Consider the following 13,637-nt stretch of genomic DNA (forward strand, 5'->3'; position numbering starts at 1 on the left):
TCTTTCAATAGATATACAGACAGTTCCCTTAACGATGGGGTTTGAGTTATGATTTTTTTGACTTTATGTTGGTGCAAAAGTGATATGCATCCAATAGAAACTGTACTTTGAATTTTGAACTGTGATTTTTTCCCAGACTAGTGATATGTGGCACAATACTCCCTTGGGATGCTGGGCAACACAGCAAGCTGCAGCTGCTAGTCAGCCACACGATCACAAGAGTAAACAAGCAATGCATTTACAACTATTCTGTACCCAGACAACCAGTCTGTTTTTCACTTTCAGTGGTCAATAAATTACATGAGATATTCAATACTTTATAAAATAGGCTTTGTGTTGGGTGATTTTGCCCAACTGTAGGCTAGATGGCACATTTAAGATAGGCTAGCTATACTATTCAGTAGGTTATGTGTATTAATATGATAGTTTCAACTTATAATGGGTTAATCTGGACATAACCACCTCATTAAACTGGGGAAGATCTATAGCTGGATAGAAAAATAAGATATAAAGAAAAAACATGAGAGCTCTCATTTGTGGAGGTCTTATTACATGTCAACCATGCTAAGTGCTTTACATACACTGCATAAATAGCAACTCAGGACAATGATGAAAAATGTCTATATCCCAAATGATGGTGCCATCTTTAAGGGTCTGCCATGTTCAGAGAAGAAAGAAGACACTTCAGATTCCAGTGATGAGAGAAGTGTTCATGGAGGAAGTGAGATGTAAAAACAATGCTGAGAAGTGAGTAGGATTGGGAGAGACTGTAAGAAAAGGAAGGACATTGTAGGCAGGAGAAAAAGAGAACAAAAGCATGAAGGCAGGAAAGGGCAAGACATGTTAGAATAATATGAACAGTTTTGCTCAGAGAAGGAGTCTATAGTGACAGATGAGGCTAAAAACACAAAAGCATGTGAATATTAGGCTAAAAGTTTATATGTAGTTGTGTAGACCTCATGTTGCAAAACTAATATCCACAAACCAGTGTTTACCCACTGATATGTTTTGTTTGGCCCAATCAGCATTTTTTGCTTCACTGTCAATTAGTGTGTTGCCCACAAAGCAACAGTCCCTCAGAGGAAGTCTTCAGAGGGTAGAATGGAAACTCCTAAGGATTTCTAGGACCCTTTCAAAAAGTCTTTGAAGTCCTAGGACTTTCATCATGCGCTTCAACCAAGTCAGCACATCATAACAGATTAAGTAAAGACAGACATAAAAATCCAACTATCTTCTATTAAGCCAAATATCAAAGATGTAAAATTACCATTCTCCATTTTTCATAAAAATTATTATCTATGCTAACATATTGCCCTATAGAACCCCCTTCATGCATTTACATTATCTGCCTGGACCCCATAGGCATCTGAATTTTGGCCTCTTTAAGTAATGGGGAGCCAGCAGAGAGATCATAGTCTAAAAGCCTGAGAGTCAGAAAGTGGTCAAGATGAGATATAAGATTCCAGAAATAGAAGATATTTGTTAGATGTTGTGGAGGGGGATGGGAGAGATGGGGTGGCTGAGTAATGGACAGTGGGGAGGGTATGTGTTGTGGTGAGCGCTGTGTATTGTGTAAGACTAATGAATCACAGACCTGTACCCCTGAAACAAATAATACATTATATGTTAATAATAAAAATAAAATAATAACAGTAATATTTAAAAAGAGATTATCCTACTCTTCCTACAATTTTAAAGGTTAAAAAAAAAACAGAAACAGATGTGGAATTCTAGCAAATGCTTTTCAGAATCTAGATTTGGGTGATTTACTTTTCTTATTGATGAACTGTATAATTTTAATACATTTCCTAATGCCAAATGATCTCTACATTGCTAAAATAAACCCTGTTTGGCTACCATAAAAAAAAAATTGCTACTTGAAAAAATCCTGAGCCTTATGAGATTTAATTAACATATATAAAATATCAGCATGGTCATAGTATTTAGCAGATATTCTATAATTATTTACTTTCTTTTGGATTAAGAAATATTTAAATGTTTACCATATGTGCTACCTTGTACAATTATACTTATGTAATTTTTTTAGTAATGTTGTTTTAGAACTTTCATATATTTTTAGAATAAAGAAATATAACTTTTTAGGAATTATATTAACATAGGTAGTTTTTCCTCGATGAATGTTTATGAAAGAGATTATAGGATTTATATATTAAAAATAAATAACTTTAAAAACCATGATCTAAAAAAAGAAGATATTTGTTAGAAAGAATAATACAGTGATTATTCATGAATCTAACTTTATTTGGGGCATAGAAGTCACTAAGCAATATGGCTGGACTCTTAAGCAGTAAAGCATGACAGATGATACCCAGAGTCATTGACCTACCTCTGATGCCTTCTTCTTTGTCTGGCTGGTCTTTTAATTTGTACTTCTTTTGTCTATTCTTTGTACCTTCTTCTACAATGGTCTCCATAGGTGGTTTGTTCTCCATCTCCTTGAGCTCAATCCTAGAAATAAGGCAAGATGTTTACTGCACTGTACCTGAATAGGTGACCATGTGAACTTTCAATCCTGAGAAGCAACCCAACTAGCTCTCTGATTCTGAAGTAAGCCCATTTCCCTCAAGTGGGCAAGTGCTTTGATTTGCTAAGGCTCTCTTTGAGACTAAGTCTGAGAGCTGATCAAGACTTTCCCCCTCAATACTGGGGACTCAAAAGCAGCTCTTATACAGATAACTTGTGGGATTTAAGCTTTTGGGTTTGGTTTCAGTTTGAATTTGTCTGTCTTTTCTAGTTCTATAACCAGATGCCATTAGGAGTAATACAGTGAAAGGTGGCTGTTGGATGGCTTGAAGGCAAAGATTCATAGCCTGGTAGGCAGAGTATATCTGGAAATAACCATTCCTCTCCTCTTTCTCCTCCCCACATCCCCATCCCTTCCCCAGGCAAAAGTGAGGGACTTACAAAGGCACAATGGGGGAATGGGTTTGTTCAGTTGGTGTGTGTAATTGTAGATTTTCTGTGGTCTCAAGTATGGAGTGCTGGGTTAGAGTTACAAGCAGGAGAGAGGAAAATGGGGGAGAAGTGGTACTTCCAGTGAATTCAGGGGCCAAACTTCACATAAATAAAGCATCTATAACTGTTTTGACTATTTGAGTCCTCATGTCCATGTCTAGACTCTCTCATTGACAGGAAAGCCTGTCAATCTCTGGTCTTGATTCACTGCAGTTATTTCCCTCCTGAAGTGCTGAAGCCAAAATATGTCCTAGCAGGGCAGCCAAATTTGCCTTCAAAATACAATCAAAATAAAATTATTTGAATCCATTTATTTCTTTTTAATGAGTAAGGCAACGTGGTGCGAGGGAAAGAACAGTGGAGCAGTGAGGAGCCATAGTTTTATTTCTGACTTGGCCAGTCAGTTGTTTGGCCATTTCATCTACAAGATGAAGGGGTTGGACTAATCTCTAATGCTTATTCTGGTCCTCACACTGATTTTGCTGAGGTATATGTCATACAGTCCTTCCATCAACAATCCGATGAACACAAGAGGATGTCCACACTCAAAAACCATGAGAAAATAACACTCTGGGAAGCTGGTTGTATTCCCCAAACTTCCTCCACCTGAAATGCATAGTAGTTAAAGGCACAGTAATTAAGATTAAGAACATGATTAAGGGCATACGATGAGTGAGTGATAGCCACTCACTGAAAATAAAACCCAATATCTTGACTCCTATTCCAGTGCTCTTAATACAGTATCATGTTGTTTGACTTGTTAAAAGGAAAAAAAGAATTAAAATTATAATTAATTTTGGACCTCTATAAAATGGATAAAATTATAATACATATCTCAAATAGTTGTAGTGAAAATTAAGTACAATAATATTGAGAAAGTGCTTAACAGTATCTGACATCTACAGTAGTAAGTGTTCTATTATTATTATATTATTATTATCATTATCATTATTATAATCATTGTTAGCAGCAGACACCAGTAACGCCCATGGCACTCTTGAGATAAAGTTGTTCCTTTATTCCACCTGTCTCTCTAACTTCTTGAGAGGTAAAAACCAGAGCTTAGACAGGAGGTGGGCTAGACTGCAGAAAGAGGAAGCTAGGTCAGAGAAGTGATAGAAGGTAGAAGAAAACTTAGCAGATGAGAAGAAGTGCACTAATATTGCAGAGACTAAAGTTGATGGGAGGTAGTATCAGAATTTCCAGGGAACTAAGAGTAGTTTAAAAAATGAATAGTCTAGATGGACCTAGAAGGTACAATGCTAAGTAAAATAAGTCAGACAGAGAAAGACAAATACCATATCATTTCACTCATATGTGGAACTTATGAGTTCCACAAACAAACAAAGAAAATAAGAGACAAACAAAAAAGCAGACTCTTAAATACAGAGAATAAACTAGTGGTTTCCAGAGGGGAGGTGGGTGGGGGGATGGTTAGATAAAGGGGATTAAGAGTACAGTTATCAGGATGAGCACCAAGTGATGTTTAGAATCGTTGAATCATCAGAAAAAAATAAAATAAAAAAGGAATAGTCTAACTGCCCATTGTTTTCTATCTCAACTATGGAAAGTATGCATTAAATTCTTCTTTGCTGGAGCACTGAGAGAGAGAGAGTGAGAACTCTAAAAGGAGCATGAGCTAGAAGAGGTGAGAAACACGGCCCAATCACATTAGTAAATCATCAAGAATTGCTGTACCTGGAGGAAACTGTGGAGCAAAGCACTGACCTTGGAAATGCAAGCACACTGTTGGGTCGCTTTCCTAAGATCTCTCTGCTAGACAACACGGAGTCCACAGTGTCCGGCCTCTGAAGGACAGAGACAGAAAAGGGTTACACCTGGGGCGGTGGTCCAGGACAGACAAATCTAAGCTATAGGCTGTCTCAGAGCTAAGGATACCATGGTACTCTCTACTGTTATTTTTTCGAATACTTAAAAGTCTAGAGCTTAAAATCCAATGAAGAATTATCTCATTTATCACCTGGGTAGTCCCATACCAATGCCACTGATGCTGCCTTTTCTCAAACCATTTCCTCTTTGGAAATTGCCTTCAGAGTTTATGGCTTCCTTTACATATCCTTAAGAGGAGAGCCAACTTAATAGAAACTATCAGGAAAATGAGCAAGCACGCTAATTTCACTCTTGACTCAAATAACTCTAAAATTGGGTGGTGAAGAGAAGGGCTTGAAGTCAGATGGATTCATGTTCACATCCGCATTACTGTTAACATTTATGTAGCCTTAGACCCTGGGCATATGGGGATAACAATAGGATCTAATTCATGGGATTTTTATGAGGTACTGTATGTAAGTGGCTGGCACAGAATAAGCACTCAAAAAATGGTAGCTATTATAATTATTACTACATTATATAGTAATCACAATATTACATTATACTAGTATAGAATAACATACAAAATTATTTTGGGATTAATGACATGGTTTACAAAAGGCTTTGAAGGGAATTTCCAAAAAGAGGTTTTAAATATGTTTACAGCAAAAGCAGCATCATTGAAATAAACCCACAGCTTCCCAAGAGAATCATTCTGCAGGACAGCACTCAGGTTTAAGTTATGGGACATTTAGGGGAAAAACAATCACTCTCACCACTTAACAGCAATTTCCTAAAATGTGTTTTATAGATGTTAACAAGTATTGGATTAACCTAAAGTTCCCAGATTCATGATTCAGGCAGCTAAAGTGGCTTCTTCGTAGCCAGAATTCTCAGACGCTTTAACAGGCCTGTGTGCTTTGTGCCTCTGTCCATGAGGGTGATATACTTGTTTATAGATGATTAACTCTTTGACAAAAAGGTTAGAAGTCCTCCATCTGCTTTGGCCTCCATCCTCTTTTCATAGGATCTCTCTCCAGACTACTTCCAGAAAACGCTCCTTAAAAGTTATGTCTTAGAGTACAGCAGGCCAATTAAAATGCTCTCCTCTTTTATAAACACATTATTAAAGCTACAAAGTTCCATAGAATCACTGAAGATTAGAGACAGGCAAATGCTCTGACCTTGCTTCTGGTAGGTTTTCACGGAAAAGAGAGAGTTATACCTGTGTGTGTTTCCACTTTACACACACACACGGTCGGTTCCCCTCTTTAAAATCTTGTGTGAAGCCAGATTGTGGAGAAAACAACCAAATGCCTCATTATGCATAGCTCTTAAAGTCCCCACCCCAGAGCTCCATGAAAGAAGAAATTAGAGGGTAAAATTTGACCATATTTATAGAGTTTCATTTTATAGCCTTTTCACTTAAAAATCAGGCTTTTGCTCTATGGGACACAGGATTACATAACATTCTATGATAATCTAATTCACTTATACCAACTTTGTTCATTCCCAGATGTGTACCTAGGGCACATTAAGCATTCAGTTAGTCCCATTGACTGACTAGTTCACTAGCTCCTTAAATTCTGTTATGTCCAACTTAGCATGTAGGTCATACAAGTTACTGAATAGTTAACAATGATGGGGTCAGTTATGAAATTTGTTCCACAATATGGCAAATTAAAAGTTAAAGATACATTTCCATGACTCAATTTATTGTAGGCTTTCATTAAAATACTATAACCAGCAAAAAAAAAAAAAAAAAAGACTAGAAATTCTGGTTCTACCACTTATTAGCACCCTGATTTCAGTCTTCCCACATAATCTGACCCCCATTTTTCTCATTTATAAAATCAGGATGATAATAATGCCAGTTTGATAAAGTTTTGCCCCTCAAATGAAACAATATATATGGAAGAATTTTTAAACCATAAGGTACTATAAAATATTCAGAATTATGAGAGTTTCTATTACTATTTATATTTTTCAGTTGGCATTGACTCAAAACTTAGTCTAAAGTTTCTTTGCCCTTCGGGCACCTGGGTGGCTCAGTTGGTTAAGCGACTGCCTTCAGCTCAGGTCATGATCCTGGAGTCCTGGGATAGAGTCCCGCATCGGGCTCCCCGCTCGGTGGGAAGTCTGCTTCTCCCTCTGACCCTCCTCCCTCTCATGCTCTCTCTGTCTCATTCTTTCTCTCTCAAATAAATAAATAAAATCTTTTTAAAAAAAAGTTTCTTTGCCCTTCTAACCTTTTTGTCAAAGAGTTAATCATCTATAAAAAACCACTTCTTTTCACTTGGGGTAAGTGCCATTTAAAATATGTCAACCTGAATTTTTCTTTTTTTTTTTTCCTTAAAGATTTATTTATTTTAGAGAGAGAGAGTGTGCATGCGAGCAGGAGGAAGAGCAGAGGGAGAGGGAGAGAGAGAATCTCAAACAGACTCCCCATTGAGCATGGAGCCCAATGTGGGGCTCGATCTCATGACCCTGAGATTATGACCTGTGCTGAAATCAAGAGTCGGTCGCTTAACCAACTGAACTACCCAGGCACACCTCAACCTGAATTTTTCTTAATAATTAATGACACACAGTTAATTCAAAGCTATGATTGGGAGAGGGGTTTAGAGAAGGAAAACCTTAATTTACATTTGCTAGGGCTTTTGCCAAAGCCCCACTTCCATCCATTGAACAAAGGAAGTCCTTATAAAATCTCATCTTCACTTTGTTGCCTCTAATCACAAGGACCCCGATTCCTTTGAAAGTAAATTCTACATTTTGTTTGATGGAAATTGATCGTGATAAAACAAGCAATGTCTCCTTCACACATCCTTCCACTGTATCCCTGCTAAATGGACCCTCCAGGGATATCATGACAAAATTAAGTGGAACAACTGGGATATCACCTAGAGGAGAAAAAGACAGGGTGGGGGGAAAAGAAGTGGAAATTACAACAAAGACATATCATATAGACTCACAAATAATTATTTAATTCTCAGTACTGAAAAATAGAATTGTCCATGTGCCCTTAGTTATACCCTATCAATAGACAGTAATAGGCACAATTTTCCCTAAAAGTATATTTTTTGCTCAAAATAAGAACAATTAGCTTTCTAAGCAGTACTCCAGACAAGCTTTTGGTTTTATCTTGGAGACACAGTAATAAATAACTGCATCTCTTCATCAGAGTGTTTTCTGAAGTTTTCAGCCCTTTATCTCTCAGGACATACTGTCACAATATTTGCCTATCTCCTCCAGTTATCAAACCGTTTTTAAATGTTTATAAATATCTATAAATGCCAACAGTTTTGAAAAGAGTCATCTTCAATAGAAGTTACCTTCAAATGAAAGTGTTTCTTAACGGAGGGTATCAGACTGGATAACTTGCTTTTCCTCCCTAATAAGTCCATAAATTATATTGCAGAGGAATATGGTTATACCTAACATAAAAATAAGCACAGGGTCTATTCCACTAGAACAGACCGCCAGTCAGAAAAGGGGGTAAATAACAAAAATGATCAAGAGGATAAATCCAAAAAGAGGCAGTAAACAAGATCCACTAATAGAGGAACAGGATAGGAAGAAGATAAGAACATTCTAAACATTCATTCAGCAAGCATTACTTTACAGCTTTTCAAGTGTCCAATAGTGCTAGCTGATGAGGATTAATATCTCTACAAGACACAAACTTCCCTATATCAGTCCATAGTCTTCTGCACAATTTAATGGCGATTCTATACCACCTTCTTCCATTTTATTTATTATTTTTTGTAAATTTCTTAAAAGAAAATGCTCTATTGCCTGCCTCTAGATTGTCCCCTCCCATTCGTCCAATGCATCTCTTCAATCTGTCTTCCAGCCCACTTATCTCAGTAAGGACAGTATCAACTCATGATGGACAAGAGAATGGATACATTGTAAATCTTACTCTCATGACCTCTCTGTAACTCCTGTTTGGACATGCCCTCTCTTTGCTCTTGTATCCATGGCACTATTCTTGGTTCTCCAATTTCCTCTTCCTTGGTCTCCTTTGCTGACTTCCTTCCTCTTCTACTTCTGATAAGATGGTGTTTTATTGCTGCATTTTTTTTTGTAAACAAGACTTTGTCCTTGTCTGTCTCCTCCCCTTACTTCATATCCTCTCCTAAGTAAATTTATCCAAATCTTGACCTCTAGTCTCCATCCCTCTCCTGAGCTTTGGATTATCTCCACCTAAGTATCGCTATGGGAATTTCAAATTTAACATGTCCAAAAGTGAACTCATTATTTTACCTGCCATCCCAACCTGCCTTCCCCCTTCTTTCCCTATGGCATTGATGACAAGAACGTACATCTATTTTCCAAGAAATCTGAGTCCCTTCTTCTTGCTACCTACCACTCTCAACTGGCAGCCAAATCCCATCAGTTCTCCATATGAAATATGTCATAAATTGACTCCTCCATTGTCCTCCTGATTACCAATGCCTTCATTCAGGCTTCTACCATATTTCACCAAACTACTGAAATTAAAGATTTTATTTATTTATTTGAGAGATAAAGAGAAAGCACAAGCAGCGGGGGAGGTGTAGAAGGAGAGGGAGAAGCAGACTCCCTGCTGAGCAGGGGGCCTGATGCAGGGCTTGATTTCAGAGCCCTGGGATCACGACCTGAATTGAAGGCACTTAACCAACTGAGCCACCCAGGCACCCCAAAACTACTATAACTAAAAGAGCTATCTTCCTAAACTAAAAACTGGACTAGTACATACAATTCCCTGCTCAAAAACTTTCAATGGCTCCCCATTGCCTGTAGGATGAACTCCAAAGTCTTTATCATACTGCCAAAGGCCCCTCACAATTTGACTGCTACCATTTTTGTCTTACCTCCCTCCACTCGCCTCCACAATCATATGCCCTGGTCATACAGAAGTACTCGTTACTTCCTTAATAGGTTTTACTCTTTCTTTTATTCTTGAATTATTCATACTGTTCCTGAAATATTTTCAGCTTCTCTGCCAACAAAGTCCTATCAAGACCTTTAAGACCTCCTGGTATATGTCATCTTCCTAACCCTCCTTGAGCAAAGTTAGGCATGCTCTCCTCTCAGCTCCCCTAGCACTTGATCCAGTTCTGATCAATGCTGCTTTCACAGCATTTAATCATGTTGCAACATTTGCTTACATATTTATTTCCCATGCTAAATTCTGAGCTCTTCAAAGCAAGGATCATATCTTGACAATCTTTAAGAATCACTGTGTAATGTTTAATTAGTTACCTAGTTAATTAATGATGAAGAATCGTAACTCCAAAGCTAAACTCTAGGCAGAATTGTTCTTGTGAATTAACTCAAGCATATATATTTAATTCTGAAATTTCTTCAAACTTATAAAAAAAATAACTAATTCTTCAACCTTGTAAAAAAAATTAACTATGGATCTAAACTACTTTTTTAGAGTATACTATGAGATTCAAGATGGAAAGCTAATTCTAAGGAGCAAATGTTTTTGTCAAAAAAAAAAGTTGGCTATATTTTCACTTTGGTAGGTTTTTGATGAATTAGGATATTATATGTCCATAAAACTGTAGGTAAAAATGTCTGAAAAGTCAATCAAATCTACCATACAGATTATATGCATAATGAATTCTAATTCTAATTTGTTGGTATTTGTTTTTCCAATCTTTCATTTTTTGGTGGGAAGTTACTCTGAAAATTAACTTTCAGGGAAGTTCACATAAAGACAAATTTTAGCCTTTTCACCTGCTGACTTTGGGGATAGACTGTCTCTCTTTATCCATGTATGAGTCTGATGCAGTAGGGGATAATAAGGAAGGTCAAAAGGAACACAGCCCAGAAATTGGGAAGGAAGCCCCCAAAGGCCCCTAAGCAACCAGGGCAGGTGTCACTAAGTCCACACACCAAAGCTGGAATGTAAGAAAGCATCCTGTGTCAGGTGTCATGCCTGTTTTGTTTACCACTATATCTCAAACTCCTGGAACAAAGCCTGACACATAGTTGGGCCTCAGTAAATATTTGTGGAAAGAGGGAAGAAAGGAAGGCAGGGGGAAGGAGGGTAGGAGGAAAGAAGATTTGAGGGTGTGAGAGGTATACAAGGTGTTCATTAAGTCTATGGAATTACTAACCTTCTCACTTTTAAATTTTAATAATTTAGATTACACATGATAGAAACAGTTAGTGATCTTTTTCATAGCTAATATGGACTATAATTCTAACCAGAAACCCTAATTAACTTTTTCAATATAGCCATTTAACTTCTGAGGGCTAAAAAAATGAATAAAGTCTGCACAACTCTGTAATGTGGCATTTATATAAATTTGCCTTGATGTCACATCAAGTCTTCCCACGCCTGCCTCTTAAGCCACTGAGGTTTAAAATGGCCTGCAGGAAGACTGTATATCATTTCCTGCATTGGCCCCCCACTCTTCCAAAGGGACCACGTGAAAAGAGAGCTCCTCAAATCAGAAACCAGTAACGCAGCAAATGAACAGACTTTGCCCTTTCATTTTCATCCCCAGGCCAGTTACTTTCTGAGAAGGTCTTAAATGTTGAAGATATTTACCAGGAATATATATTTTGTTTTGCTTGAGTCCATGAATCTGTACTAACTTCTCCGCCATGATAAATATGGGCCTCTGAATCAGAATAAACTTGTTGTTTCCCACCTCAAGTTTTTGTCTCATGAAAGTGAAAATTCCAAGTCCTGGGATCTGAACCCCCTGAAAGAAAAAAGGAGGGGAAAAAAAAGAGCAACAACCCAAATTCACTGAAGGGATAAGGAAAAATAACTCTTAGTACCATTATCCAAAAAACATGGAAAGAATTAAGCATTAAACAGTCAATGATCCCTACAATCTCCTACAGCTATAGCACATTATGGCTCTAAGTTTCCATATAAATATAAATGTAATATATTGATCTCCAATGCTTCTGACATCAGATCGTCCATCTTCATTATCATTCAAGGGCTGTGAGGACTAAGAAAACTTGTATAGGTGCCATAGCTACTTTTAATCTATTTTTAAGATTCCTCTGTCCTGGGCACCTGGGTGGCTCAGTTGGTTAAGTGTCTGTCTTTGGCTTAGGTCATGACCCCAGGGTCCTCCGATGGAGTCCCACGTTGGGCTCCCTGCTCATCTGCTTCTCCCTCTCCATCTGCCTCTCCCTCTCCATCTGCCTCTCCACCCCCCAACGCCCCCCTCATGCTCTCTCACACTCACTCTCTCTCAAATAAATAAATAAAATCCTTTAAAAAAAAAAAAGATTCCTCTTGTCCTAAATTGTGTGAAATTCTAAATTTTAATCATTTGCCATTAGAGAGAGGGAATTTAAGAGGCCACAAGAATGTCTGCTTTCTCATTCTGTCTTTTAGGTTTCATCTCTCATTTAAAATCAGACAATCCAGCATCCAAGGCATATGCTGCAGTGTTGTGATCTTGGCTGATGGGTAAAAGCAAATGCTTTTGGCTCTCAAACTGGGTCTCTGTCTCCCTGGAAATATCGTACCTCAAGGGTTATAAATGCCTACAGGCACCATGAAAGAATGCAAAGGAGTGAAGGTAGCCAACCAGAGAATGCAGTGGCTAGAAAGTACAAATCCCATTCAAAGGCGAGAGCCCATTGTTGGCTCCAGCCAAGTGTCATCATGCAGGAGTGGAAAACTGGTATTGTTAAATCTGCTGATTTTTCAAGAAAAGAGAGAGAGAGATGCAAAACTTTATATAGACTCTCCAAACTTTAGGTGGTGATGACTAATTCAAATTATCAGACCAAACAAAAGTTTGAAGGATGAATTCGGCCGAAGGGCTGTCATATTGGGACCTCTGAGCATCTTATAAGTTCCACAGTTTCCCAGCTCCCCCCAGATTCCTCAAATATCTGTCCAGTTCTATGGCATCCAAAATCAAGGCTGGGCACAGTTTCTCATTTTTGGCAAGATGAGTTCAGTCCCTGATTGTCTTCTTGTGTTTAAGTTAAAACCCATTCCCTGCAAGGAGGCAAAACAGGAAGCAGTATATCCTTCTATAACTATGCCAGGAACTATCAGGTCACAGATAAACAGAATTCATCTAGTTCCTCTACACATAGCCAGGCTAGTCAGTGATCTTCTTGGTATCAACTAGAAGAGCAGAACTTTTACAAATTCATTACCTAAAAATAAAATCCATGTTTGTTAAATCTACTATCCATAAGTCATAAGTGGGAGCATCATAAAATCACAGGACTGAAAGTTAAATTGGATGGCCCTAAAGTCTGCTATCTTGCTCACAGCAAACTTATACAAGACTAAGGAGGAAAAGTCCTTTGGACTCTTGCATTAAACTTAAAGTATAAATCTTACCTTGTGTAGGGATAGCTGCCGTTCCACAAATTCTGACACATTTGCCCAGATAGTAGAGACTTCTAAAATTCAAAGGAAATAAAAAATAATTTATTTAAGCACTCATGTGACAGAATCTAGTGCTAGTAAATAAAAAAGTAAGTATTAAATGCAGAATCAAATAATAGTAATTCCTAATTAATTAGAATTAACAGAAAGAAAAAAAAAAGAATTAACAGAAAGTAAGGTCATTCCCCAAAGTTAATTTTCCTAGTAACTAAAGCTCACCCTTTTAAGTTCCAAAAATGTACTTAATAATAATTATAACAATAAATTTTTGAATAAAATCTTTCTAGGATAAAAGGAACTCTATCACATATTTGCTTTTATTCTATAAAGGAAATTCTATAAATTATATAAAAGTGTGACAGAGTTCCTTTTATCCTATAAATAGAACTAGCCAAGTATAATCTAGACTTTTTATAAGTTTTTACTTAAATTCCAGTTAGTTAACATACAG

General features: G+C 37.4%; 1 protein-coding gene across 2 annotated transcripts in view; it reads right to left on the reverse strand.

The window, feature by feature from the left end:
* CCDC81 (coiled-coil domain containing 81) overlaps nt 1-13,637 on the reverse strand; it is a 70,191-nt gene that overhangs the window by 19,249 nt on the left and 37,305 nt on the right. For both annotated transcript variants that reach the window (XM_064576808.1, XM_054512164.1), the window contains 5 exons: nt 13,139-13,200; nt 11,360-11,516; nt 7,453-7,709; nt 4,705-4,784; nt 2,348-2,469 (listed from right to left, as the gene is read on the reverse strand). In XM_064576808.1, the coding sequence (XP_064432878.1) occupies nt 2,348-2,469; nt 4,705-4,784; nt 7,453-7,709; nt 11,360-11,516; nt 13,139-13,200 (678 nt within the window). The remainder of the gene's footprint in view (nt 1-2,347; nt 2,470-4,704; nt 4,785-7,452; nt 7,710-11,359; nt 11,517-13,138; nt 13,201-13,637) is intronic.

The sequence above is a fragment of the Mirounga angustirostris genome, unplaced genomic scaffold (assembly GCF_029215605.1).
Source record: "Mirounga angustirostris isolate CCGP_5_RB_7025 unplaced genomic scaffold, mMirAng1.0.hap1 SCAF_13, whole genome shotgun sequence".
NCBI classification, from domain to species: Eukaryota; Metazoa; Chordata; class Mammalia; order Carnivora; family Phocidae; genus Mirounga; species Mirounga angustirostris.